This window comes from Eleutherodactylus coqui, chromosome 3 (assembly GCF_035609145.1).
Source record: "Eleutherodactylus coqui strain aEleCoq1 chromosome 3, aEleCoq1.hap1, whole genome shotgun sequence".
NCBI classification, from domain to species: Eukaryota; Metazoa; Chordata; class Amphibia; order Anura; family Eleutherodactylidae; genus Eleutherodactylus; species Eleutherodactylus coqui.
Genome location: NC_089839.1, coordinates 99,437,924 through 99,462,465, shown reverse-complemented (window position 1 = coordinate 99,462,465; position 24,542 = coordinate 99,437,924). Strand labels below are relative to the sequence as shown.

The 24,542-nt window shown below is 45.2% G+C and overlaps 1 protein-coding gene across 4 annotated transcripts in view; it reads left to right on the top strand.

The window, feature by feature from the left end:
- The window catches only part of VIT (vitrin), a 138,272-nt gene that overhangs the window by 65,933 nt on the left and 47,797 nt on the right, over positions 1–24,542 (top strand). For 3 of the 4 annotated variants that reach the window (XM_066595919.1, XM_066595920.1, XM_066595917.1), the window contains exons 2-7: positions 1,568–1,617; positions 14,111–14,167; positions 16,341–16,497; positions 16,613–16,746; positions 19,737–19,799; positions 21,606–21,815. In XM_066595919.1, the coding sequence (XP_066452016.1) occupies positions 1,584–1,617; positions 14,111–14,167; positions 16,341–16,497; positions 16,613–16,746; positions 19,737–19,799; positions 21,606–21,815 (655 nt within the window). In that variant the 5' untranslated portion in view covers positions 1,568–1,583. The remainder of the gene's footprint in view (positions 1–1,567; positions 1,618–14,110; positions 14,168–16,340; positions 16,498–16,612; positions 16,747–19,736; positions 19,800–21,605; positions 21,816–24,542) is intronic. The other variant, XM_066595921.1, reaches the window with a different exon arrangement.

Here is a 24,542-nt window from a genome sequence, read left to right as displayed (position 1 = left end):
TGAAATGGCTAATGAGTTCCAGATGTGTTCTTTTTCTTATGCAATTACGCATATGCATACTGAGCATGCACATTTGTATACCCTCTATTACCTTCTACAGATTGTGTACTATTTCTTTGTGCAACCAAAATGCGCGTGTAATCAGTAGGTTCTATTCTCTGTGTATTGCACAAATATGCCTCTGTGAAGCCAGCCTTAGGGTGCCCACCCACTAGCGTTTTTTTACTGCGAAATTCGCAGCGTTTTTTTTTTTTCTGCAGGGGTCTTTGGGCTATGGGACATGCAAAGCTAAAATCGCGATCGCGCAAAATCGCGATATCGCGGTAAATCGCGATTTTGCGCGATCGCGATTTTTACATTACAAGTCCCATAGACCCCCTGCAGAAAAAAAAACCTGCGAATTTCGCAGTGAAAAAAAACGCCAGTGGGTGGGCGCCCTTATAATGAGCTTGTAGCCCCATCAGTTTTACATGATCGTTACAGGTTTTCAGCCTCTGGATGTAAATATGATTTTTGTATTCACTGTCAACACGCAGGGATCTTAAAAGTTATTAGAAATTGAAATACAAAGTGTAGTTTATTCAACAATTGCGTAACATCTCATTATATAATTCTTAAAGGGAATCTGTCACCTACTTGTAGCCCCATGAGCCAAGCTTATGGCAGGTGAGCTGCTGAGTCTGGGGATGTAAGTTTTATATTTGCCTTCCCAGTCGTTCCTTCCTGTGTCACCGATGAAAGCTGCTCTTCAATACATGGAGCGGTGTTCTAAGTTGTCCGCCCATTCTAATTTTATAATGGCTGGACTACTTGGTAGCGCCACTCAATACACTGCAGTGGGAGCTTTCAGCGCTGACACAGGGGGAACGAAGGGAAGGTAAGTATAACACTAACATCCCTGGACTCAGCGGGTCACCTACTTTTAGCCTTAAAGCTTAGCTCATAAGGCTCAAAGTAGGTGACAGATTCCCTTTAAACTTTATTCCCATGAAGCTGGGGCTACACACTGCAACCTCTAAGTTTAAACATGTAAGCACCAGGTATGTGCATGATTAGACTGCACAGATGAACCAAGTTTTTGCCAATGTCCAAAAGGTAAAAAAAGTTAAAAAAAACTCAAGGCTAAGACCAAGTATTGTCCTCTCATGTTTACTATGCAAATAACTTATATCCAATATAATTTACATGAAGGAGAACATTTATGTCCACCCTGTATTTACAGAGCATTAACATGCAGTGTTTTACAGAGGACGTATTCATGCTCGCAGGTAAAAACAGCTCAAAAGAGCTTACAGTTTAATTTCCCTACCACATACAGGAACTCATTTTCCAGGCTGCCACTTAACCTGCCAGTTACATTTCTGTACTGTAGGGAATCCATGTGAACACACAGAGAACATAACGGAATGGAGGAGCAGTTTTTGGAGACAACTATATGGCCACCAACATTCTCCTCTGTTTTACAATGCAGGGTACACGGCCATATATATTTTAAGAATATAGGAAACTCAAAACTTTATTGGAACTTTTGTTTGAATCTATAAACTGTTTCTTGTTTTTTTTTCAGTTATCTCCTTTTTCCGATGATGAAGAAGAAGGTCACCGCAGTTTTGTTGGGTGCGTATTGTAGAAATATTGCAACTCAGCTTAAAGACATGCCTAATGAATAAATGTAGAAGAGACCGAGAAAATACAACCATACATTGCATAGCAATAGAGTCATGCAATAGCTCAGTACTTCACAATCAGACCCTGGAAAGAAGTCTGACCAAGGACAACATATGCAGAGAGTTTGTATATTTCTTGTGCTAGGCTAGCCACACACGGGGAGCGCGATATTGGGCAATGATTACCGACCCCATATCACGCTCGCAATCCATGTAAAATCCCCATGGATGCGAGGCGTTTTAATGTAAAACAGCCTCACATCACTTCGGGAATGAAGGGATCCTCTGCTGCGACTGTATCAGCCACAGCAGAGGATTGCAGAGTTTTCCAAGTGCTTTCGCTGTTAATATCAATAGACTCATTGTCAAAACCAATCCCTCCCCTAGAAGATGTCAGAATTGAATGAAAATTTCTCTGTGTAAGTGTAACGTTGATATTAATAATCATATAAGATTACCATATCATAGCGAAAAGAACATTTACTGTGGAGAACTGACCCCTTATAAGGAGACTCTGGTACCTTGTTGTACTGCCTCTAGCTTGGATACAAGATGTGATACGGGGGGGCATGGAGGCTCTAGTACCCTGTTGTACCTCCTCTAGCTTGGATATAAGATGTGATACGGGTGAGCATGGAGGCTCTAGTACCCTGTTGTACCAAGTCTAGCTCGGTTACAGGAAGTGATACAGGTGGGCATGGAGGATCTAGTACCCTGTTGTACCGCCTCTTGGAAGCCACCATGAGAGGAACATATGTGGCTACAGGATGTCCTGAACATATCTCTGAGCTGTCATTGTCCCTGCCACCACTAATAGGGGTGACCAATTGTCATATGTGATGGCGACCCCAGATCATCACAGCAGCAGTGGGGGCAGTGTGCCGCTACACATCAAAGGCAGGATTGCGTACACACCCTCAGGTCTCCACACACGAATAGAGCCATCGTCAGTGCCCAAACTAAACCTGGATTTGTAGCTGAAGACAGCCTGGTTCCACTTTGTAGTAGTTCAGTTTCATTGTTCATGACACCACTGCAAATGGAGTCGACGGTGAGTGTCAAAGGCAGTAAATATAATGGGCGCCGCAAGACCAAATATCCTTCAGCCAAATGCCTGGAAATGTTTCCGACAGATTCAGGTTTTTTAATGCGATTTTGCGACGCTCTTTAACGCGAAAGTCAACAGGACAGCTGCTTCATGGGAGGACTTTGCAATGTGACATGGCATCTATATATTACACTATTTTCCTGCAGCCGCCACTGAGTTATTTAGTGCTGATAATAAGGTTTTGTTGATGCATATCAATAAGCAGATATTCCAAGCTTGTAATCAGCTGCATTAACATTTTATTTACTGTTATTTGTACTCATAAACCAAGCTACTCAGAGAAAAAGGCTGCAAAAGTCATTTAATGGAGTTTTGCAGGGAGAACACTACTGATGACCCGTCCTCAGGATAGGTTATCAATAGAGATGAGCGAGCACCAAAATGCTCGGGTGCTCGTTACTCGGGACGAACTTTTCGCGATGCTCGAGGGTTCGTTTCGAGTAACGAACCCCATTGAAGTCAATGGGCGACCCGAGCATTTTTGTATTTCGCCGATGCTCGCTAAGGTTTCCTTGTGTGAAAATCTGGGCAATTCAAGAAAGTGATGGGAACGACACAGCAACGGATAGGGCAGGCGAGGGGCTACATGTTGGGCTGCATCTCAAGTTCACAGGTCCCACTATTAAGCCACAATAGCGGCAAGAGTGGGCCCCCTCCCAAAAACTTTTACTTCTGAAAAGCCTTCATTAGCATGGCATACCTTTGCTAAGCACCACACTACCTCCAACAAAGCACAATCACTGCCTGCATGACACTCCACTGCCACTTCTCCTGGGTTACATGCTGCCCAACCGCCCCCCCCTCCCCCCACAGCGCACACCAAAGTGTCCCTGCGCAGCCTTCAGCTGCCCTCATGCCACACCACCCTCATGTCTATTTAGAAGTGCGTCTGCCATGACGAGGAACCGCAGGCACACACTGCAGAGGGTTGGCACGGCTAGGCAGCGACCCTCTTTAAAAGGGGTGGGGCGATAGCCCACAATGCTGTACAGAAGCAATGAGAAATAGAATCCTGTGCCACCGCCATCAGGAGCTGCACACGTGGGCATAGCAATGGGGAACCTATGTGCCACACACTATTCATTCTGTCAAGGTGTCTCTGCATGCCCCAGTCAGACCGGGCTTTTTAATTCATAGACACAGGCAGGTACAACTCCCTATTGTGAAGTCCCTGTCGACCGACAGCATGGGTGGCTCCCTGGAACCCACCGGCGATACACAAAAATATCCCATTGCATTGCCCAACACAGCTGAGGTAGTAATGTCGTGCTTAATGCAGGTGGGCTTCGGCCCACACTGCATGCCCCAGTCAGACTGGGGTTCTTTACAAGTGGAAACAGATGCATTTATAATTCCCTGTGCACCCACAGCATGGGTGGGTGCCAGGAAGCCACCGGCGGTACATAGAAATATCCCATTGCATTGCCCAACACAGCTGAGGTAGTAATGTCGTGCTTAATGCAGGTGGGCTTCGGGCCACACTGCATGCCCCAGTCAGACTGGTAATATGTACCTTAACAGTAACCGCGTTGGTGGTAATGTGTTGGTGACTGCGGACCTAGTAGCGCGGTTTTATTTTGTTGGTTTTCGGAATGTGGCCAGGATTAAGTGGGCTGTGGCGGGGGATGTTTTTGAGGCACTACGTGTCCTCTCCACGTGTCCGTGGTTATATGCACCTTAACAGTAACAGCGTTGGTGGGAAATGGCCTCGCCGCCATCATGTCTTTGGGAAGCCTCTGTTTCCACACCCCAGAGACATACCATTAGCAGCGGTATAGGCAGAGCCCATAATTAGTAACATTTCAGCCGTAGCATTAGGACAGGCCCCACTAACATATCACTAGCAGCATTATAGGGGGAGCACAGTATGCGTTCCATTTCAGTAATAGTAGCACTCAAGACAGGCCCCAGTAACAATTCCGAAGCAGCAGTATAGTGGGAGCGCAGTCTTCGTTCCATTTCAGTAGCTGCAGTATAGACAAGGCACAAGTTACATTTATGTAGCTAAAGTGTAGGCCAACCCCACACACCTTTCTGTACCATGAGTGCAGGCGAAGAACATAGAAATTGCTATGATTACACTGTAGGCGAGGGGCCACAAAAATTGCTGTATCAACAGTACTAATGTACATCCAAAAAATTGGCCATGGCCAACCAAGAGGGCAGGTGAAACCTATTAATCGCTTTGGTTAATGTGGCTTAAGTGGTAACTAGGCCTGGAGGCAGCCCAGTTTAACGAAAAATTGGTTCAAGTTAAAGTTTCAACGCTTTTAAGAGCATTGAAACGTATAAAAATTGTTTAGAAAAATTATATGAGTGAGCCTTGTGGCCCTAAGAAAAATTGCCCGTTCGGCGTGATTACGTGAGGTTGCAGGAGGAGGAGCAGGAGGAGGAGGAGGAATATTAGACACAGATTGATGAAGCAGAAATGTCCCCGTTTTGGATGGTGAGAGAGAACGATGCTTCCATCCGCGGGTGCATAATACGTATTGCTTAGGTATCGCTGCTGTCCGCTGGTGCAATCCAGGCTTTGTTCATCTTGATGAGTGTAAGCCTGTCGGCACTGTCGGTTGACAGGTGGGTACGCTTATCCGTGATGATTCCCCCAGCCACACTAAACACACTCTCTGACAAGACGTTAGCCGCAGGACAAGCAAGCACCTCCAGGGCATACAGCGAGAGTTCAGGCCACGTGTCCAGCTTCGACACCCAGTAGTTGTAGGGGGCAGAGGCGTCACGGAGGACGGTCGTGCGATCGGCTACGTACTCCCTCACCATCCTTTTACAGTGCTCCCGCCGACTCAGCCGTGACTGGGGAGCGGTGACACAGTCTTGCTGGGGAGCCATAAAGCTGGCAAAGGCCTTAGAGAATGTTCCCCTCCCTGCGCTGTACATGCTGCATGATCTCTGCGCCTCCCCTGCTACCTGGCCCTCGGAACAGCGCCTTCTGCCACTAGCGCTGTCGGATGGGAAGTTTACCATCAGTTTGTCCACCAGCGCCCTGTGGTATTGCATCATTCTCGAACCCCTTTCCTCTTCGGGAATGAGAGTGCAAAGGCTCTCCTTATACCGTGGGTCGAGCAGTGTGTACACCCAGTAATCCGTAGTGGCCAGAATGCGTGTAACGCGAGGGTCACGAGAAAGGCATCCTAACATGAAGTCAGCCATGTGTGCCAGGGTACCTGTACGCAACACATGGCTGTCTTCACTAGGAAGATCACTTTCAGGATCCTCCTCCTCCTCCTCTTCCTCCTCCTCAGGCCATACACGCTGAAAGGATGACAGGCAAGCAGCATGGGTACCGTCAGCAGTGGGCCAAGCTGTCTCTTCCCCCTCCTCCTCATCCTCCTCATGCTCCTCCTCCTCCTCCTGAACGCGCTGAGATATAGACAGGAGGGTGCTCTGACTATCCAGCGACATACTGTCTTCCCCCGGCTCTGTTTCCGAGCGCAAAGCGTCTGCCTTTATGCTTTGCAGGGAACTTCTCAAGATGCATAGCAGAGGAATGGTGACGCTAATGATTGCAGCATCGCCGCTCACCACCTGGGTAGACTCCTCAAATTTTCCAAGGATCTGGCAGATGGCTGCCAACCAGGGCCACTCTTCTGTAAATAATTGAGGAGGCTGACTCACACTGCGCCGCGCAAGTTGGAGTTGGTATTCCACTATAGCTCTACGCTGCTCATAGAGTCTGGCCAACATGTGGAGCGTAGAGTTCCACTGTGTGGGCACGTCGCACAGCAGTCGGTGCACTGGCAGATTAAACCGATGTTGCAGTGTCCGCAGGGTGGCAGCGTGCGTGTGGGATTTGCGGAAATGTGCGCAGAGCCGGCGCACCTTTCCGAGCAGGTATGACAAGTGGGGGTAGCTTTTCAGAAAGCGCTGAACCACCAAATTAAACACATGGGCCAGGCATGGCACGTGCGTGAGGCTGCCGAGCTGCAGAGCCGCCACCAGCTTACGGCCGTTGTCACACACGACCATGCCCGGTTGGAGGCTCAGCGGCGCAAGCCAGCGGTCGGTCTGCTCTGTCAGACCCTGCAGCAGTTCGTGGGCCGTGTGCCTCTTCTCTCCTAAGCTGAGTAGTTTCAGCACGGCCTGCTGACGCTTGCCCACCGCTGTGCTGCCACGCCGCGTTACACCGACTGGTGGCGACGTGCTGCTGACACATCTTGATTGCGAGACAGAGGTTGCGTTGGAGGAGGAGGAGGAGGAAGGTGCTTTAGTGGAGGAAGCATACACTGCCGCAGATACCACCACTGAGCTGTGGCCCGCAATTCTGGGGGTGGGTAGGACGTGAGCGGTCCCAGGCTCTGACTCTGTCCCAGCCTCCACTAAATTCACCCAATGTGCCGTCAGGGAGATATAGTGGCCCTGCCCGCCTGTGCTTGTCCACGTGTCTGTTGTTAAGTGGACCTTGGCAGTAACCGCGTTGGTGAGGGCGCGTACAATGTTGCGGGAGACGTGGTCGTGCAGGCCTGGGACGGCACATCGGGAAAAGTAGTGGCGACTGGGAACTGAGTAGCGCGGGGCCGCCGCCGCCATCATGCTTTTGAAAGCCTCCGTTTCCACAAGCCTATACGGCAGCATCTCTAGGCTGATCAATTTTGCAATGTGCACGTTTAACGCTTGAGCGTGCGGGTGCGTGGCGTCGTACTTGCGATTGCGCTCAAACTGTGGCGCTAGCGACGTCTGGACGCTACGCTGAGAGACATTGCTGGATGGGGCCGAGGACAGTGGAGGTGAGGGTGTGGGTGCAGGCCAGGAGACGGTAGTGCCTGTGTCCTCAGAGGGGGGTTGGATCTCAGTGGCAGGTTGGGGCACAGGGGGAGAGGCAGTGGTGCAAATCGGAGGCGGTGAACGGGCATCGTCCCACCTTGTGGGGTGCTTGGCCATCATATGCCTGCGCATGCTGTTGGTGGTGCCTCCCCAGCTGATCTTGGCGCGACAAAGTTTGCACACCACTGTTCGTCGGTCGTCAGGCGTCTCTGTGAAAAACTGCCACACCTTGACCTGTGCAGGGTGGCATGGCACGAGGGGGCGCTTTGGGAAACAGTTGGTGGATTATTCGGTCTGGCCCTGCCTCTACCCCTGGCCACCACACTGGCTCAGCCTGTGCCCACACCCTGACTTGGGCCTCCGCGTCCTCGCCCGCGTCCACGTCCTATAGGCCTACCCCTACCCCTCAGCATGGTGTATTACCAGTGATTTGATTTCCCAGGCAGGAAAGAAAGTGGCGCAAGCCTGCAGCCAAAATAGAATTTTTTCCCTTGTTTTTCAAAGGACAAGCCACACTGCGTGTATTCAATGAATACTACTAAGTTTAATAACTGTGTTGTGGCCCTGCAAATGTGTCAGAGAACTGCAGTGATGCAAAGTTATTGGCTCCAGCAGATCAGGGATTTCCCATGCAGGAAAAAAATTGGCGCAAGCCTGCAGTAAAACGTAGCTGGCTGCGTCTGATTTTTTTTAACGTTCAGCACGCAGCACATACGTACCCAGAGCCCTGAGGACTGTCAGAGGCAGGCGAAATAGAATTTTTTCCCTTGTTTTTCAAAGGACAAGCCACACTGCGTCTATTCAATGAATAATGTATGTCTTCTGGCCCTGCCTACACAATTCTATCCCTGTAGTATTAATGCCGGGTGCAATGGTCTGCACAGCCGGTTTTGAGAAAAAAAAAAATATGCAACACTGCTAACAGCAGCCTGGACAGTACTGCACACGGATAGATGTGGCCCTAGAAAGGACCGTTGGGGTTCTTGAAGCCTACACTCACTGCTAACACTCTCCCTGCCTAACCACCACTTCTGTCCCTATTGCAGGGCGCAATGCTCTGCAGATCCAATTTTGAAAAAAAAAAAAAAATACAGTGCTAACACAGTACTGCACACTATTAGATGTGGCCCTGAGAAGGACCGTTGGGGTTCTTGAAGCCTACACTAACTCCTAACGCTCTCCCTACAGCAGCTCCAGCACGATACCACTGTCCCTCAGCTAACTCACAAGGCATCTGAGCCGAGCCGCGGGAGGGGCCGATATTTATACTCGGGTGACATCTGATCGCCCCAGCCACTCACAGCAGGGGGGTGGTATAGGGCTTGAACGTCACAGGGGGAAGTTGTAATGCCTTCCCTGTCTTTCAATTGGCCAGAAAAGCGCGCTAACGTCTCAGAGAGGAAACTGAAAGTAACCGGAACACCGCGTGGTACTCGTTACGAGTAACGAGCATCCCGAACACCCTAATATTCGCACGAATATCAAGCTCGGACGAGTACGTTCGCTCATCTCTAGTTATCAATAGTCAATCGGCTGGGGTCCATCGCTTGAAACCCTGACCAATCAGCTGAGTGGGCGCATGCTGTCAGCACCGCAAATACACAGGTCGGAGCAGAAACAGCAGAAGCCTCCGCGCCGACCTCTGTGTATTTGCGCACTGACAGCATGCGTCCGCTCAGCTGATCAGTCAGGGTCCCAAGTGACAGACCCCAGCCGATCAGCTATTGATGACCTATCCTTAGGTTTGGTCATCAGTAGTATTCTCCAGGGAAAATTCCTTTAAGACCTTCTTTACATGGACGTTGCGTTTTAACGCTGCCCGTATCTCTGGCTCTCCCGAAAATTGCATTAATGAATAGCCACGACCAACTTGTGGCTATTATTCATGATTTTTTGTCCATTCACTCAGCCAGCTGCGGGAAAGGGAAAATACGCCGCAGCCCCAAAATCCCTCGGTCAGCAGAACGACTAGGAATCACTTTTAAATGTCTCACTAGAGACAGCTGTCATTGTTTAGCAGCACTAGCCACTGCTACACTCCCTCCCTCTCAATTTTATGAAGGTTCTTATAGACTCCCATAGGAATCTATAGAACCGCCAGCATGTTTCGGTTAAAAGATAGGGCAAGGCCTATATTTCTGTGCAGCATGAAATTTCAGTCGTTGATTTTAATCGCTTATGTGCTATTATTTTTTTTGGTCGGACATTTTTGTGCACCAAAAAATCGTTCATCTGAATGAATACATTGGAAACTAATGCTTCAGATAGCCGCGATTTTTATGTGCAGCTAAGTTAGCCACATAAAAATGCTTGTGTAAATAAGACCTAGGACTGGGATATAGGTATAAAAGTAGGAGAAAAAGAAAGCATATGTCAGCGCCTCATCTAAGGAGATATCATCTCCACAATAACGTTACTTCCAAATAATAATTCCTAAGGCCTTCCTCGCACAGGGCGTTTTGTACAGCATTTAACGCTGCCTTTTCAGCCCAGCGCTAAACACTGTACAACACTCCCATTCATTTCAATGGGGCTGCTCACACAGGGCTGAAAACGCAGCGCCTTCCAACGCTGCGCTTTGACAGCAATGAATGTTCTATTTTGGGGCGTTTTCAGCCCTGCGTTGCCCATTAAAATGAATGGGCAGCGGTTTCAGCACTGCTGAAAACACGGCCACACTTGGTGCCGCGTTTTTGGCAGCGTTAACCGCTTGCCGATTTTCGGGGTGAGGGCTTGCAATAGAAGCCCTACCCCGAAAATCAGTCCCAGCTAGCTAGAGGAAAAAAAGAAAGCAATACTCACCTAGCCGCTGCAGTCCGGGTCGCGGCCGCTGGTCTCTGCCGCTGATCCGGGCTTCCTCTGCACTCACAAGTCTATTGCCGTAGGCCAGGTTTGAGAACCCCGCCTCCAGCAATAGAGTGCTGTGATTGGTTATCGGCGCGCTCTATGTTCAATCACAGCCCTTCATTGACTGTCTCAGTCAATCAGCGCCGGCAAGCTCTGATTGGCTGAGGCAGTCAATGAAGGGCTGTGATTGGGCATCGAGCAAGCGCCAACAACCAATCACAGCACTCTATTGCTGGAGGCGGGGTTCTCAAACCTGGCCTACGGCAATAGACTTGTTAGTGCAGAGGAAGCCTGGATCAACAGCAGAGACCAGCGGCCGCGACCCGGACTGCAGCGGCTAGGTGAGTATTACTTTTTTTTTTCTTTTCAGCATCCTTGGCTGTGTTTTCAGTCGAGCTGAAAACGCAGCCAAACTCTGGCATAAAGTATGCCAGCGCTGCTGAAACGGGGCGGAATCTGCAGTAAACGCAGCGTTGAAAAACGCTGCGTTTCTGCAAACGCCCTGTGTGAGGGAGGCCTTAGGCTGGATTCACACGAACGTATATCGGCTCAGTTTTTACGCCGAGCTGATATACGTCGTCCTCATCTGCAGGGGGGGGGGAGGATGGAAGAGCCAGGAGCAGAAACCGAGCTCCCCCTCTCTGCCTCCTCTCCACCCCCTCTCCGCCCCTCTGCACTATTTGCAATGAAAGGAGGTGGACGGGGGCGGGGCTAAGTTCCGCAAATTAGCCCCGCCCCCATCCCGCCTTTCCCCATTGCAAATAGTGCAAAGGGCCGGAGAGGGGGTGGAGAGGAGGCAGAGAGGGGGCGGGAGCTCAGTTCCTGCTCCTGGCTCTTCCATCCTCCCCCCCCCCCTGCACATGAGGACGACGTATATCGGCTTGGCGTGAAAACTGAGCCGATATACGTTCGTGTGAATCCAGCCTAAAAGGGATATCTGCCGGCACCTAGTGTCCACGTTAGCCTTTCATCCTCCTTGGTCTTCGTCTAGTGAGCAGCAGTCGGAAAGGAAAGCTCACTGGATAACCAGGGCTTTAAAAGAATGTCTTTACAGAAAAAAGGAAAAAATTCTTCCCCGCGCTCCAAGGGTTAAATATAGATACAGACCTCAGGTCCATAATTAAACAAGCGTAGCAATAAAAATAGTCTTGTTTAATTACGGACCTGCGGTATGAATTTATATTTAACCCTTGGAACGTGGGAAAGAATTTTTGCCTTTTTTTTGTGGGATATAGGCATGTCACACTCTTAAACCTGCGATTTTCAGGCTTCTGTGATCTGTTTCTTACAAGCATGAAAAAAACGCATGTTGACCCAAGAGCTGAAATTGGGAAAATGCATTGCAAATCGCATGGCATGACAGGGCAATACAATTTTTATTTATGCTCCAATAAGAAAGAATGGTCTTGCAGCAAAATCACCCAAAAATAGGACATACTGCAATTTTTCGCTCTCATATTGCTGCAGGTGCGAGCAAAAAAATCGATCTTGTAAAATAACCCATTAAAAATTCTGGGCTCTTTTCACGCATAAGTTCTATTTTTCTGGCAATCGCACAGAACTTTGTGTGAATATCACTCGTGCTAATATAGTCTAAAGAAGTCCCATGAAATAAGATGACCAGATTTTCCCAGGGTCAAAGCAGGACAGAGAGTTGTGGTCGGGGGGGGGAGGGAGCTTATCATGGCGTACGATTTTTACCTCCATCTTTATAAACAGGACAGGGCCATTTAAAAAAAGACAGGGAGCAAATTCTGCTGCATTTCTGCATCCAAAAAGCAGTCCAACTCTGCACTATTGGTGCAGATTCTGACTGGTAATCAGCTGCGCTATCCGCAGCCGATTTCACGCGACGTTTCTAGTCACCTTCTCCGTAGGCTTCCTGCTGTCAGTGTTCCCCAACTTCCCAGGGGGCCTGTTGTGCCTTCACCTGAAGAGCGGCACCGCACCTGAGCAGGCCACTCGAAATGGTGCAGATTTTTGGGGATGCGGAAATGCGGAATTTGCCATGGAAATTTCCGCTGCAGACATTCCACAGCATTTCCACCACGTGTAAACATACCCTAAGTCAGCTTGAGGTATGCTGCCACATGCAAAGTAACCTCATTAGTAATAGTGATCCCTATACTGGCCCCAGAAGTATTAGTGACCCCCACAGTGGCCCCAGTAGTATTAGTGACCCCCACAGTGGCCTCAGTAGTAAGTGTCCTCCACAGTGGCCTCAATAGTAATGGTGACCTCACAGTGGCCCCAGTAGTAATAGTATTCTCTATATTGGCCCCAGTAGTAGGTGTTGCTTATGTCGGCCCCAGTAGTAATAGTATCCCCTATATTGTTCCCAGTAGTAATAGTGACCCACAGTGGCCTCAGTAGTGATAGTTTCCCTTATATTGAACCCAGTAGTAATAGTGACCCACAGTAGCCCCAGTAGTAATAATGTCCTCTATATTGGCCCCAGTAATAATAGTGACCCCCACAGTGGCTTCAGTAGTAATAGTGACTCCTAAATCGGCCACAGTAGTAATATTGACCCCTCTATTGGCCTCAATAGTAATAATGACCCCTAGAGTGGCTTCAGTAGTAATAGTATCCTCTATATCAGCCCTATTAGTAATAGTGACCCCACAGTGGCCCCAGTGGTAACAATGCCCCCTATATTGCTCCCAGTAGTAATAGGGACCGCACAGTGGCCTCAGTAGTAATAATTTCCCATATATTGGCCCCAGTAGTAATAGTAACCCCCATAGTAGCCCCAATAGTAATAGTGTCCCCCACAGTAGCCCCAGTAGTAATAGGGTTCCTTTTATTGGCCCCGTTAGTAATAGTGACCCCCACAGTGACCACAGTAGTAATATTGTCTCCTATATTGGCCTGAGTAGTAATAGTGACCCCACAGTTGCCTTATAAGTAATAATGCACCCCAGAGACTGATATACTTACCTCCTCCTTGTCTTCAAAGCTCCACTGCTCCTGTGCTCATTGCTGCTGCAGGCGGAAGTGTGTGCTCCTGGATGCCTCCTCCCTTCTCCTCTACTCTGGCAGAACCAAGGATGAGAGATCAGGGAAAGAGGGTCCCGAGTACACACACTGCCGTCAGTGTGTGCATCCCACGGCAGTGCCACTGAGTGATTACCTGCAGGGGAGCAGCGGCACCCAGTTGGTAATCACAAATATGGTGACCCAACGTCCTGAAAGCGAGACAAAAGGCTGAAGCGTTTAGGGACCCTTAGAACAATGGGAAACGGGGTCCCAAAGCGGGACTGTGCCACCTAAAACGAGACATCTGGTCACCTCATATGAAAGAAAGTTATGTCCTATCTACAGAATAGGGGATAGATCGCTGGTCAATGGGGGTAGGACTGCTTTAACCACAATAAATCCCAAGAACAGGGGTCTGAATGGATCAGCAGGCAAACATGAGCACTGTGCCTCCATTTATTTCAATGAGACTGCTGGAGATAACTGAGTTCAAGCACTTAACTATCTCCAGCAGTTCAATTGAAGTGAATGTGAAATCACCTTTCGTGAGACAACCCCTATTAAAGGCTCTCTTGTAACTTAGCAATTTCCATGATGGTTATACATGGCTGTGTGCAAAAGTTTAAGCTCCATTTGGTCAAAAGTTCTAAATATTCTGCATATTCACCTTAGTATCTGTAAAGCTGCATAGTTATCTATCAGTGACCTCGGTTTTGTTCTTCTCTTGCAGTCTTGATTCTTGCTTGTACATGTGCATCTTCCAAGAAGAGCAGAAAGAACAAGCAGCGTATGTAATCCTAAACTACTACTACAGTGCCACCTAGTGGTCTTATGCATGTAAAGCAATGCTATTTCTTGCCGAAGTTTAGTGACACTGTATATGACTGTACACTTGTGCTAAACTATTTTACCTATTATCAAGCCAATAGCAACTGATTTAGCCCTTGTTCATATCTTGTGTTGGTCTCTGTCTCTGGGTGCCATGTCAGGGGTCTATCTGGATGCAGCATCCCGAAAGAAACCTGAACTGAACCAGAGACTCCCATTACTATATAAATAGAAAGTCAGTTTCATTCAAGCGTATTATAGCACATCTGTAATACGGGTGTGTAATAGATTAAATCACATAAAGACAAAAATAGTGCATGCTGCATTTTTTGAAATAAGTCCGTGAAAAATATGCACAAGTAAATAGATTCATAGACAGTGGATAGATGGATATATAGTGGACCAGAACACCATTCTGGTCCTCTCCATAAATTTCATACATGTTTGTCCCATGTGGATGCACTGTGCAAAGCTTGTCCTGTCATATCCAGTGTGTGTTGCACAGCTGCGGCGCTTGAGAGGTTAACTCCAATAAAATGATTGCCGGCATGTAAATGTATCATGTGATATGAGAGAGGGTATAAATAGGAGTGATTGAGAGTGAAGTGGAGTTCTGTCTTCAATCTGTGTTCAGGGAGTCCATCTTGTCTACCTGAGAGAGTGCTAACACAGAGCCATATGGAAGCACCTTCAGCTTCCATGTAGGTGAAGATGGAGGAAGAGGAGCGACTTCCCGTAGTGAGTGAGGTCTGGATGTGGATTGTGTGAGTCACCCAAAACCCACAGAGTGAGAGCAACCCCAAATAGTTCTGTATACAAAGACCCACCTTACCAGGTACCAGTTCACACTTCAGACTTCTTCCTTTGTGGCCGTCATAGCTAGGAACACTGCACAAAGGTACTTTATTGTGACACCCACACGCCTGCCATGCGGGGTGTTTATTGAATAAGCCTTCTCTAATAGCTGTCTGCCAGAGAGTTTGCGGAGTGACCCCTACCCCCTTCCTCCTCTGTTCCCAAGCCAGGACCGGTGACATACAGATAACGTGGACTGTAGGGCCGTATTCATCCTGCATATCTTCCCTATCTCTGAGCTCTAAATTGCTGTTACCTAAAGTGAATTGTACCTGCATTACCTGTCATACAAGTTATTCTTCAGTAAAAGTTATAGTGGGCCCTAACTGTTCCTGGGGACCCGAGGTACTATACACAAGTCCCAGTATTCATTTGTCCGCCGTGTAGCAAAACCGGTGTGTGGGAATGGTGGCGTCACAAGTGATTTGTACTACTACTCCCCCCATCCCGTTTATTGGCATTCCATATCATAGGGGTGTCGAAGCTAGCCTGAGATCCTGCTCTGGCCTTGGCTACGTGTCATCCCTCAGACCAAAGCCTGGTAAGTGCCACTGTAACAAGACAGCACTTATCCCTCCCAGCTCTTCACGTTAGCCAGATGCCCAGGGTCAGATTGATATAAGATGGATAGATAGATAGATAGATAGATAGATAGATATGAGAAGTGGCGTAGCTAAAGACTCATGAGCCCCTTAATGTAGAGGCGTAACTTGAAGCTCCTGGGCCCCAATGCAAAACCTGTAACAGGGCCCCCAACTACAAGGCTTTATTCATAGTACTGGGCTCCCAATATGGAAAAGAAAGGCATTATGGGTTCCCTAAGGCTCCTGGGCTAGGGTGCAATCGCATCCCCTGCATCTCCTATAGTTACATCAGTAGATATGAGATAGAGAGAGATGGATAGATAGATAGATAGATAGATAGATAGATAGATAGATAGATAGATAGATAGATAGATAGATAGATAGGTAGATAGATGGGTAGATGGGTGGGTAGATGGGTAGATGGGTAGATGGGTAGATAGATAGATAGATAGATAGATAGATAGATAGATAGATAGATAGATAGATAGATAGATAGATAGATAGATAGATCTTAGTATTTGACGTGGTAGATAAATAGACAGAAGTATTTGATGTGGTATATGGTTTTCCTCCATAATGTGTTTTATTATGTTCATGTACATATGAGTTTAAACTCCTTTAAACTGTATGGACCAAGATTGCCAAATGTTCTAGAGACTCACTACTGTAAACCCTTATTGCTTATTTGCACAGATGTTCCTCACATTGACTGTGACATCAAAGCAGGCAAGATAGTCAACCCAGAATTCCTTGCAAAATGTCCTGCCAGTTGTCAAGACGGGAAGCATCGTGTATACGGCACAGACATATATGCGTCTTTCTCCAGCATCTGCACAGCTGCCATTCACAGGTCTGCAGGTTTGAACAAGTGATATCATTCACACGATGCCAATGTGAACACACATGATTGTGATACGAATGATATTACGTTGTAAATAATGTAAATATATACATATATTTTCTAGTGGTGTGATTGATAACTCAGGAGGGAAGATTCTGGTCCGGAAAGTCGCTGGGCAGTCTGGTTACAAGGGAAGTTTTTCCAATGGGATACGCTCACTTTCTCTTCCTCGTTGGAAAGAGTCATTTGTTATAGCAGGTAATAGAGGACTAAAAGTTGTCCAGAAAAGTCCCTCACTGCTAACTGTGCAATACAATCATGATGTGGTTTAGGGTGTGTTCACATGGGCGAATTTCAGGTGGGAGCTCTGTCCAATAGCCATTGGACTTGTGCGTATTAATAGCACATTGATTGCAATGTGTTTATTCACATGCATGATTGTTTTTGCTCACAGCGTTGCTGTAGGATTTCATGCTATGTTTTTGAATGATTCCTTGTAAGGAATTTCCAATGTGATTCCTTAAAAAAAATCGCACTCGCGTGCCCTGAGATTTGCATTTGAGTGCGATGCAATTTTTAGCATTGAAAACTTTTGGAAGCACTTGTGATCTTTTCACGCGTGTGAAAATCGCAAATGCAAAGATGCGAGGCAATGTGTTTTTTTTTTTAGCAAAAATGCATCGCACTCACATCCGGGATCACAATTTTACAAGCACAATATAAGTCAGAGTTTCTCGGACCGATATCACGCTCGACCGTGTGACTGCACCCTAAAGCCTCAGTAACATGGGCGCATCGGCACCCGTACACCGGCGCCGATGCGCCCGTGTGACTGACAGAAGACGGCCGTACCTGTAGACGGCCGTCTCTCTCCAGCGGTGCTGAAAGAACACATGACCGGCAATGGAGCTGATCACATGTTATTTCCTCCGGCGCTGCAAAGAGACGGCCATCTTCAGGTACGTCCGTCTCCTTCCTGCAGTTACACGGGCACCGATGCGCCCGTGTGACTGAGGCCTAAGTGTTTTGCCATGCATGACAATGATAAATAGCACTTAAGCCTCTGACACACTTTCCATGATGCAGACAAGAATAAGACATGCGATGAGTTGTTTTTTTCACACAGTTCGTGTCTGTGTGAAACGAACTCAATAGTGGGTACTGCGTTATGGAATATTATGGGTCCATATGCTGTCTGTATATTATCCGTCTTTTTCACCCCGAACACACAGATTAAAAAAACGCTAGTGTGTTGGAGGCCGTAAGTGAACAAAATATCAGGTTCCCACTGGGCAGTTTGGTGCCAATGTTGAAGCAATATTTTTTTTAGCCAAAGCTAGAGAGTGGATCCTAAAGCATAAACAAAAGACTTCTAGATCTCCTGTATTTTGGATCCACAACCCCTGGCTTTATAGAAAAAGGTGCATCAAAAACTGTACTTTGTGAACCAGGTCTAATTCCACTTTGCTATTGTTATGTTTTTTTTTTGGTCAGTGACTACTCCTAGAACGCACCTTCTTCCTTCTGCATGCTTCTCTTCTAGACTTTATGTAATCCTTTTCCTATTGTTTTAGCAAAAAAAAATTTCTCCTACAACACTTATTAAAATCTAGTAAAAAATTGTTGCAGATTTATTTATTAAGGCCCCCTGTCCACTGGCGAGGCGGAATACCGCTAGTGGTATTCGGCCGCTAGGAAGCAGGGGAGAGAACTGACAGTTCTCTGCGGTAAGCCTATCTGACAGATAGGCTCACTGCAGAGAATCGCAGCAAATGGCAGTATGCTGCGATTTGAGTCTTGCGAGCAACGCAATGCAAGATTGTCTGTGGACAGGAGCCCTTACTATAGCTTTATTGTGGTTAGCGCCCTGATTTTCAATACCTAGCTACAAATTGCTTCAAGCAAGACACAATCATCAGTGCTAAAGCAGCCCATGCCAGTATTTCAAAAATTGCCAATCTTTTGGGGTTTCTCATGTAATTGTGGCAAGAGTACACTGGGCATGGTGTGATCACAGAAAACCATCCAGTGAAAGGAGAACTTGTGGTCATAAACAACTCGTAGACAAAAGGGCACAGAGAAGATTTTCAAAAATCCTGATGAAGAGGCTGGAGCTCCCAATATTGTGTCATAATGCACAATTCTCTGTTCTTAGCAAAGATGTGCTATAACAGCAGACCACTAGTTCGAGTGCCATTACTATCCTAGAGAAACAGACAGGTGACTCTCCGGTGGGCAGAAAAGCACAAAAATTGGATCACTGAGCAGTGGAAAACATCACCTGGTCAGATGAATCCAGATTTCTGTTGCTCCGTACTGACAGGAGGGTTGGAATTTGGTGTAAGCAGTTTGAACTGTTTCGTTAAAACTTTAAGCTGGTGGAGGTGGAGTTATGTTTTTAGGCACACCATCAGTCAACTGATACCTGCCGATGGATACCATGATGCACTGCAGAGGTTCTGAAGGCCAGTGGAAGTGCAACACAATACTAGATGGGTGTTTCTAATAAATGGTCATTCATCTGCTTTTTTATATGATCCATCATATTTTTATTCTGAACATTCCTAAATTTCAACACAATAAGTGTAGGTTGAGACATAGTATTTTAGTTGCAGATTTTGTTCCCTTGCAAAGGGGGAAATCCATTGTGAAAATCAGTGACAAATCCATAATAGAATGGGCATGCTACATGTTGAAATCCACAGTATGTACTGAAATCCATGCAGTTTCTTTGCATACTGTATGGAGGGGGTTTGAAAACGCCATCCACATTTATTCTACTGCAAATTGCCTTAAAATTTCAGTGCAGAATTCTGAAACACTTGAACTCAAATTTAAGGATCTAAATGCAGACAATCAAATCTAAAATCATTTCTTACCTCTTCTCAACATCCTTTGCATGCAGCCTGTTCATATTTATGTCATTCAATAAGTCTAATACCTGCACACAATTATGTTTCTTAAAAAAATATCTTTATACTAATCGTGAGATTTAACATAATCTAAAATAATTGCATGTATAGATAACTAATTAAAAGGTGCAAAAGTTGTGGCAGTCTTGGGCTGCAACGCACAAAATCAACAGCATGACACTAACCTTCTCTGCAGAACTAGACCCTCAAACAGCTAATATACAAAATCAGTTTTGTGAAAATCCTGAAATTATGACTAAATATAATAAATTAAGTATTCTATTATTTGCAACACTACAACTATTTAATAGAATCACATTTGGTATTTCTACCCAGAAGGTAAAGCAAAGAAAGGTGTCACATATCCGACAGTTCTTGAGTACGTTGAAGTCAAAGTAGGTAAGTTTTTTAAGAACATTGACAGAGATAATGATACAAAATAATAAGGTTTTATATACCTACTAGTATTGAATATTGAATATTTAATACATTAACATTTGGACAATTAAAGTAAGTGACTTGATTATTTTTGGAGACCTTTATAGTAGTGATACAGACAAAAGTTCTAATTAATTGACTTTTTTAGTTCAAAGGGTCTGCCTACGATAGCAAGTTATCCTCTGTTCTTAGGATAGGGAATAACTTGCTGATCGATGGGACCCCTATCGATTCATAGAACAGGGCTCCAGTGTGTCCTGAAGCAGCGGTCATGTGTGCAGGCTGCTACTCCATTAATTTCAAAGGGACTTCCCGAGAGAGCTGAGTCCTTGAGCTCAGCTACCTTTGGCAGTCCTGTTGAAATGTATGAAATCACAGCATGCACGTGCAACCACCACTGCTCTCACTTCAGGATGAACCCGAACCACATTCTCGGGATTAATGGGGGTCCTACCGGTTAGAAGCTCACCGATCAGCAAGTTATTCCCTATCTTGTGGATAGAGGATAACTTGTTTTGGAAAAACCCCTTTTAAAGAGTCAAATAAGTCAAGAGTTTTAGATCCAAAAATATTGTGAAGGCTATAGAGACTACTTAAAGAGGACTTCTATATAATACCTAAAATCCAAAGTGGACATAGCATATCTGCAACCTGTGCAGGTGCTTAGGAGTCAAGTAGGTGAAAGACAATTTCCAGCTGTCTTCTAGCTTGCATGTAGGGGACTGAGCTATTGAATTTAACAGCTCACAATTGCAAGTGGATTGTTAGGGAAACAAAAAGAAGAGTACTCAATACTAAGCTATTCAAGATCAAGACAGCTTTACTTTGTTCTTGCACAGATAACCCTATGTAATTTGTGTCCACCCATGTCAGTCAGAAGTTAGAAAAGTGGCCAAAGTTGGTAATTATGTTTTTGATAGATACTGACATTTTTTGTTTAGATATAGTAGCCATTTTTGCAAAATGACAGTAGTTTGTAAACAGTTTCTGAGGAGCTGATTCTTCTAAAGTGACAACTAGAGACGAGCGAGCACGCTCAGTAAAGGCAGATACTCGAGCGAGCAGCGCTCTCCTCGAGTAACTGCATACTCGTCCGAGCAAATGCGGGGGGACGGCGGGGGGAGAGATAGAAAGAGAGATCTCTCTCACTCTCCCCCCCCCCCCCCGTAACACCCCCCCCCCCCCCGGCGCCTCCCCGCATTTGCTCGGACGAGTATGCAGTTACTTGAGAAGAGCGATGCTCGCTCAAGTATCTGCCTTTACCGAGCGTGCTCGCTCATCTCTAGTGACAAACAATATGGCCACAATTTCTGCTATTTTAGGTTTGCAAAAGTGGTCATCACAACCAAATATTAAAAAAAATAATAATAATAAATCTGTAAGTGAATAAAAATATAATTACTAGAGATGAGCGAATATACTCGTTTCGAGTAATTACTCGATCGAGCACCGCAATTTTCGAGTACTTCCATACTCGGGTGAAAAGATTCGGGGGGGGAGCCCTCTCTCTCTCCCTCCCCCCCCCCCCCCCCCACTCCCCGCTGCAACCCCCCACTCACCCACGGCGCCCCCCGAATCTTTTGGCCCGAGTACGGAAGTACTCGAAAATCGCGGTGCTCGGGCGAAAAAGGGGCGTGGTCGAGTAGGTTCGCTCATCTCTAATAATTACCAAACTTTGGCTACTGTTTTGACTAATGATTTAGTAACTTATGGATAATATTACATTTTGGGTGGAAATACCAACAATAGTTTAATTTTTTATTGAAGAAACTGTACAGAGAGAAGTGCCACCTCCCACTGTGGCGACAACAACCCAACCCACCACTTTAATTACTATTCCTACCACCTTTACTACAACTCCAGAACCTACAACTCCACAGCCCACCACTGTAAAACCTACTACCACCACCACTACAACACCAACAACTACAACGACAGCTAGGACAAGGCCACCCCTTGTACGAGCAAGAGATACAGGTCGGTATGCCAAAATAAAGTCACAGTCTACAGTCTAAAAATATATGTAAAGCTGAAGAAATGTCTTCTTTTCAAAAGTATATACTATAGTGCTGTAAACTTAAAGCTCCTCTACATAGCACAGCATTATAAGATACAGTTACATGTTTCACATGAATTTTCAAAATTGTACTAAGTTATATATATCGTTATTCACTGATGATGGACTAAAAGATTTAGTAAATTTTATTATGAAATTTCGAATAAAGATTACAAGTAATGAAACTTCATGTTGTTCCTTTGATCAACTTCAGATATACAGTCAGCAAACGCAAATTTGAGTATATTTGAAATATATCCATATTAATTTCAGTTCATTTTAGTTTATGCAGTGTAGAAAAAAAAATGAACAGCTCTATCATTCTTAGGCTCCATTCATATTTAAATGAAGGCTTTCATTCCTGATAGATTTTAATCAATCAAAAAGAAGTATAATGGATCCTAACAGATTTCATGCATAAGTCAGTAGTACAGACGAATATAAGAATTTGTAATACATCTTGTCAGAGAGAAATACCTCTTTCTCCACTTATCGGGCTATTTTTCTTCCCCCACCCCTCTCTCACTCCTAAACTGTTCACTCACTTTGAATTCACAGCTAAATCTATCTTTCAAGATTAGACAGGCTTTCAGCTCACTGAGGTATCAGATTATATGCCAACTGTAGAAGTCTATGGAGATGGCGGGAGAGAGCAATAGCAAAGTGAAAAGAAGCAAAGACACATAAAGATGGTGTTTCAGCTATTAGAAAGTGTTTTACTGTCCCACAGCTACTGGAATCACCTCTATACTGTTCAGTACTGCAGTATAAAATTGTACAATGTTGCAGCTGATTCTCACTATATAATAGATAGTGACAGGGAAGCAGGATCTTCTCTATTTGCCGTGTGCTGTGTATGAGAGACATTATAGCAGCTAATGTACACCCATCATTATCAGTTGGTTTAGAACCAGCAATGAAGAAAATGAAGTGCAGGAAAAAAATTGAAGCTTGATATGGAACAAGCACATTCATTTCATATTGTTTGATAATAAGTAGGAGAGTTTTTAAATTATTCATAGCTTAACTCCTTGGTTACCGGCCTATTTTGTGCCTTCAGGACCAAGCAATTTTCATAGTCATATTATAAGACCCATAACTCATTGAGGTCTTATTTTTTTGTGGGGGGATAAGTTGTATTTTTTAATGACCCCACTCTGGTGTGTATGTATGTTATCGCTTTTATAAAACAAATTTGGGGGGAGATGGTATTGTTTGTTTTTTTTTGTTTTTTTTTACAGCCTTCACCATTCATTGAAAATAACAGAGTTTTCTTATCTGTATCTGCACAATTACGGTGATACAAAGTTTATATAGATTTTTTACTACTTTTGCAGAACAAAAAACATGTTTTTAAAGAAAAACAATTGAATCTGCACTGCTACATTGTAGGACCCATAACATTTTCATTTTTCCAGCATTGGAGCTCAGTGAGGGCTTGTTTTTTTGCAGGGCTGTTTTTTTTGGTAGCAGTGTGACGTATATGTGAGTTTTGGATTGCCTTTGATTACTTTTTGGGGAGAGGCAAATGAAAGAAATATAGCAATTTCTGCATTACTTTTAAAAATTAATTTTATGGCTTTTACCATGCAAGATAACAAAATATTCCCATTTCATTGCTTAGGCTGTTATGAATGCAGTAATACCTATTATGTGTTGCTTTCAAAAACATTTTTGGTATTTTCTGTATTTAAAAAGGCTTTTTTTTAATTATTTTTTTTTAATTTAAACTCTATTGAACTTTTTAGAATTATGAATATATCTGAACCAACTGGAAATGAAAAACTAAATATCATCAGGCAGTTCTATAAGCTCAGAGAGAGAGAGATTCTCTAGGCATCAGCTAGAAGATAAAGAGCTGTTCCCCTACTGCACAGGTTCTGGTCTCCATAAGAGGTACATAAAGTTTAACCAGAACTTGAAGGTTAGTGCAGTATGGGTTCCCTTCTAGATACTCAGAGAATAGTTGAAGAGGGCTAAGCTGGACTATTGGAGAGGAAGACCGCTGGAGAATAGACATAACTAGCCCTTGATACTCCAATCCCTAAGTAGAGATATATCTAAGGCTCTCAGGGTATAACAATCAAGTTCCCCTGTCTCAAGTCTAGCTTTAGCTCTCTGCAAACATAGCGGTTTGATCACCCTGCCTAGAAGATCTAGAGTAGTAGATACAAAATAATAAATAGTGTGATGTAGCCTATAGCCCTGATAGCCCTTATGCCAATAGTCCACCATCAGAGACAGATTTAGCTGTGTATTTAAAGTGAGTGAACCGTTTAGGAGTGAGAGAGGGGTGGGTGATGAAAAAAAGCCTGAGAGGTGGAGAAAGAGGTATTTCTTAGCTGGTTCAGATATATTCATAATTCTACATTTAACAGAACCAAGTCCTAATGATTCCTGATGAACTCTACTACATACAGGGAAACGCGTCAAACCTAGTAGTATTGAACTTTTAAAACTAGTTTTAGTCCCTTGAGAGGACTAGACAATGTGATTGCTTGATCACTAGGATAATACACTGCATTACTTACGTAGTGTATTCTACAATGCATCAGCTTCCATGTAAACTCAAGTAGTGGTGCACTTTTTGTTTAAGGATAGATTTCAACCTGCACAAAATCCATTGTTGAAGCCACTGTTTGATTGAG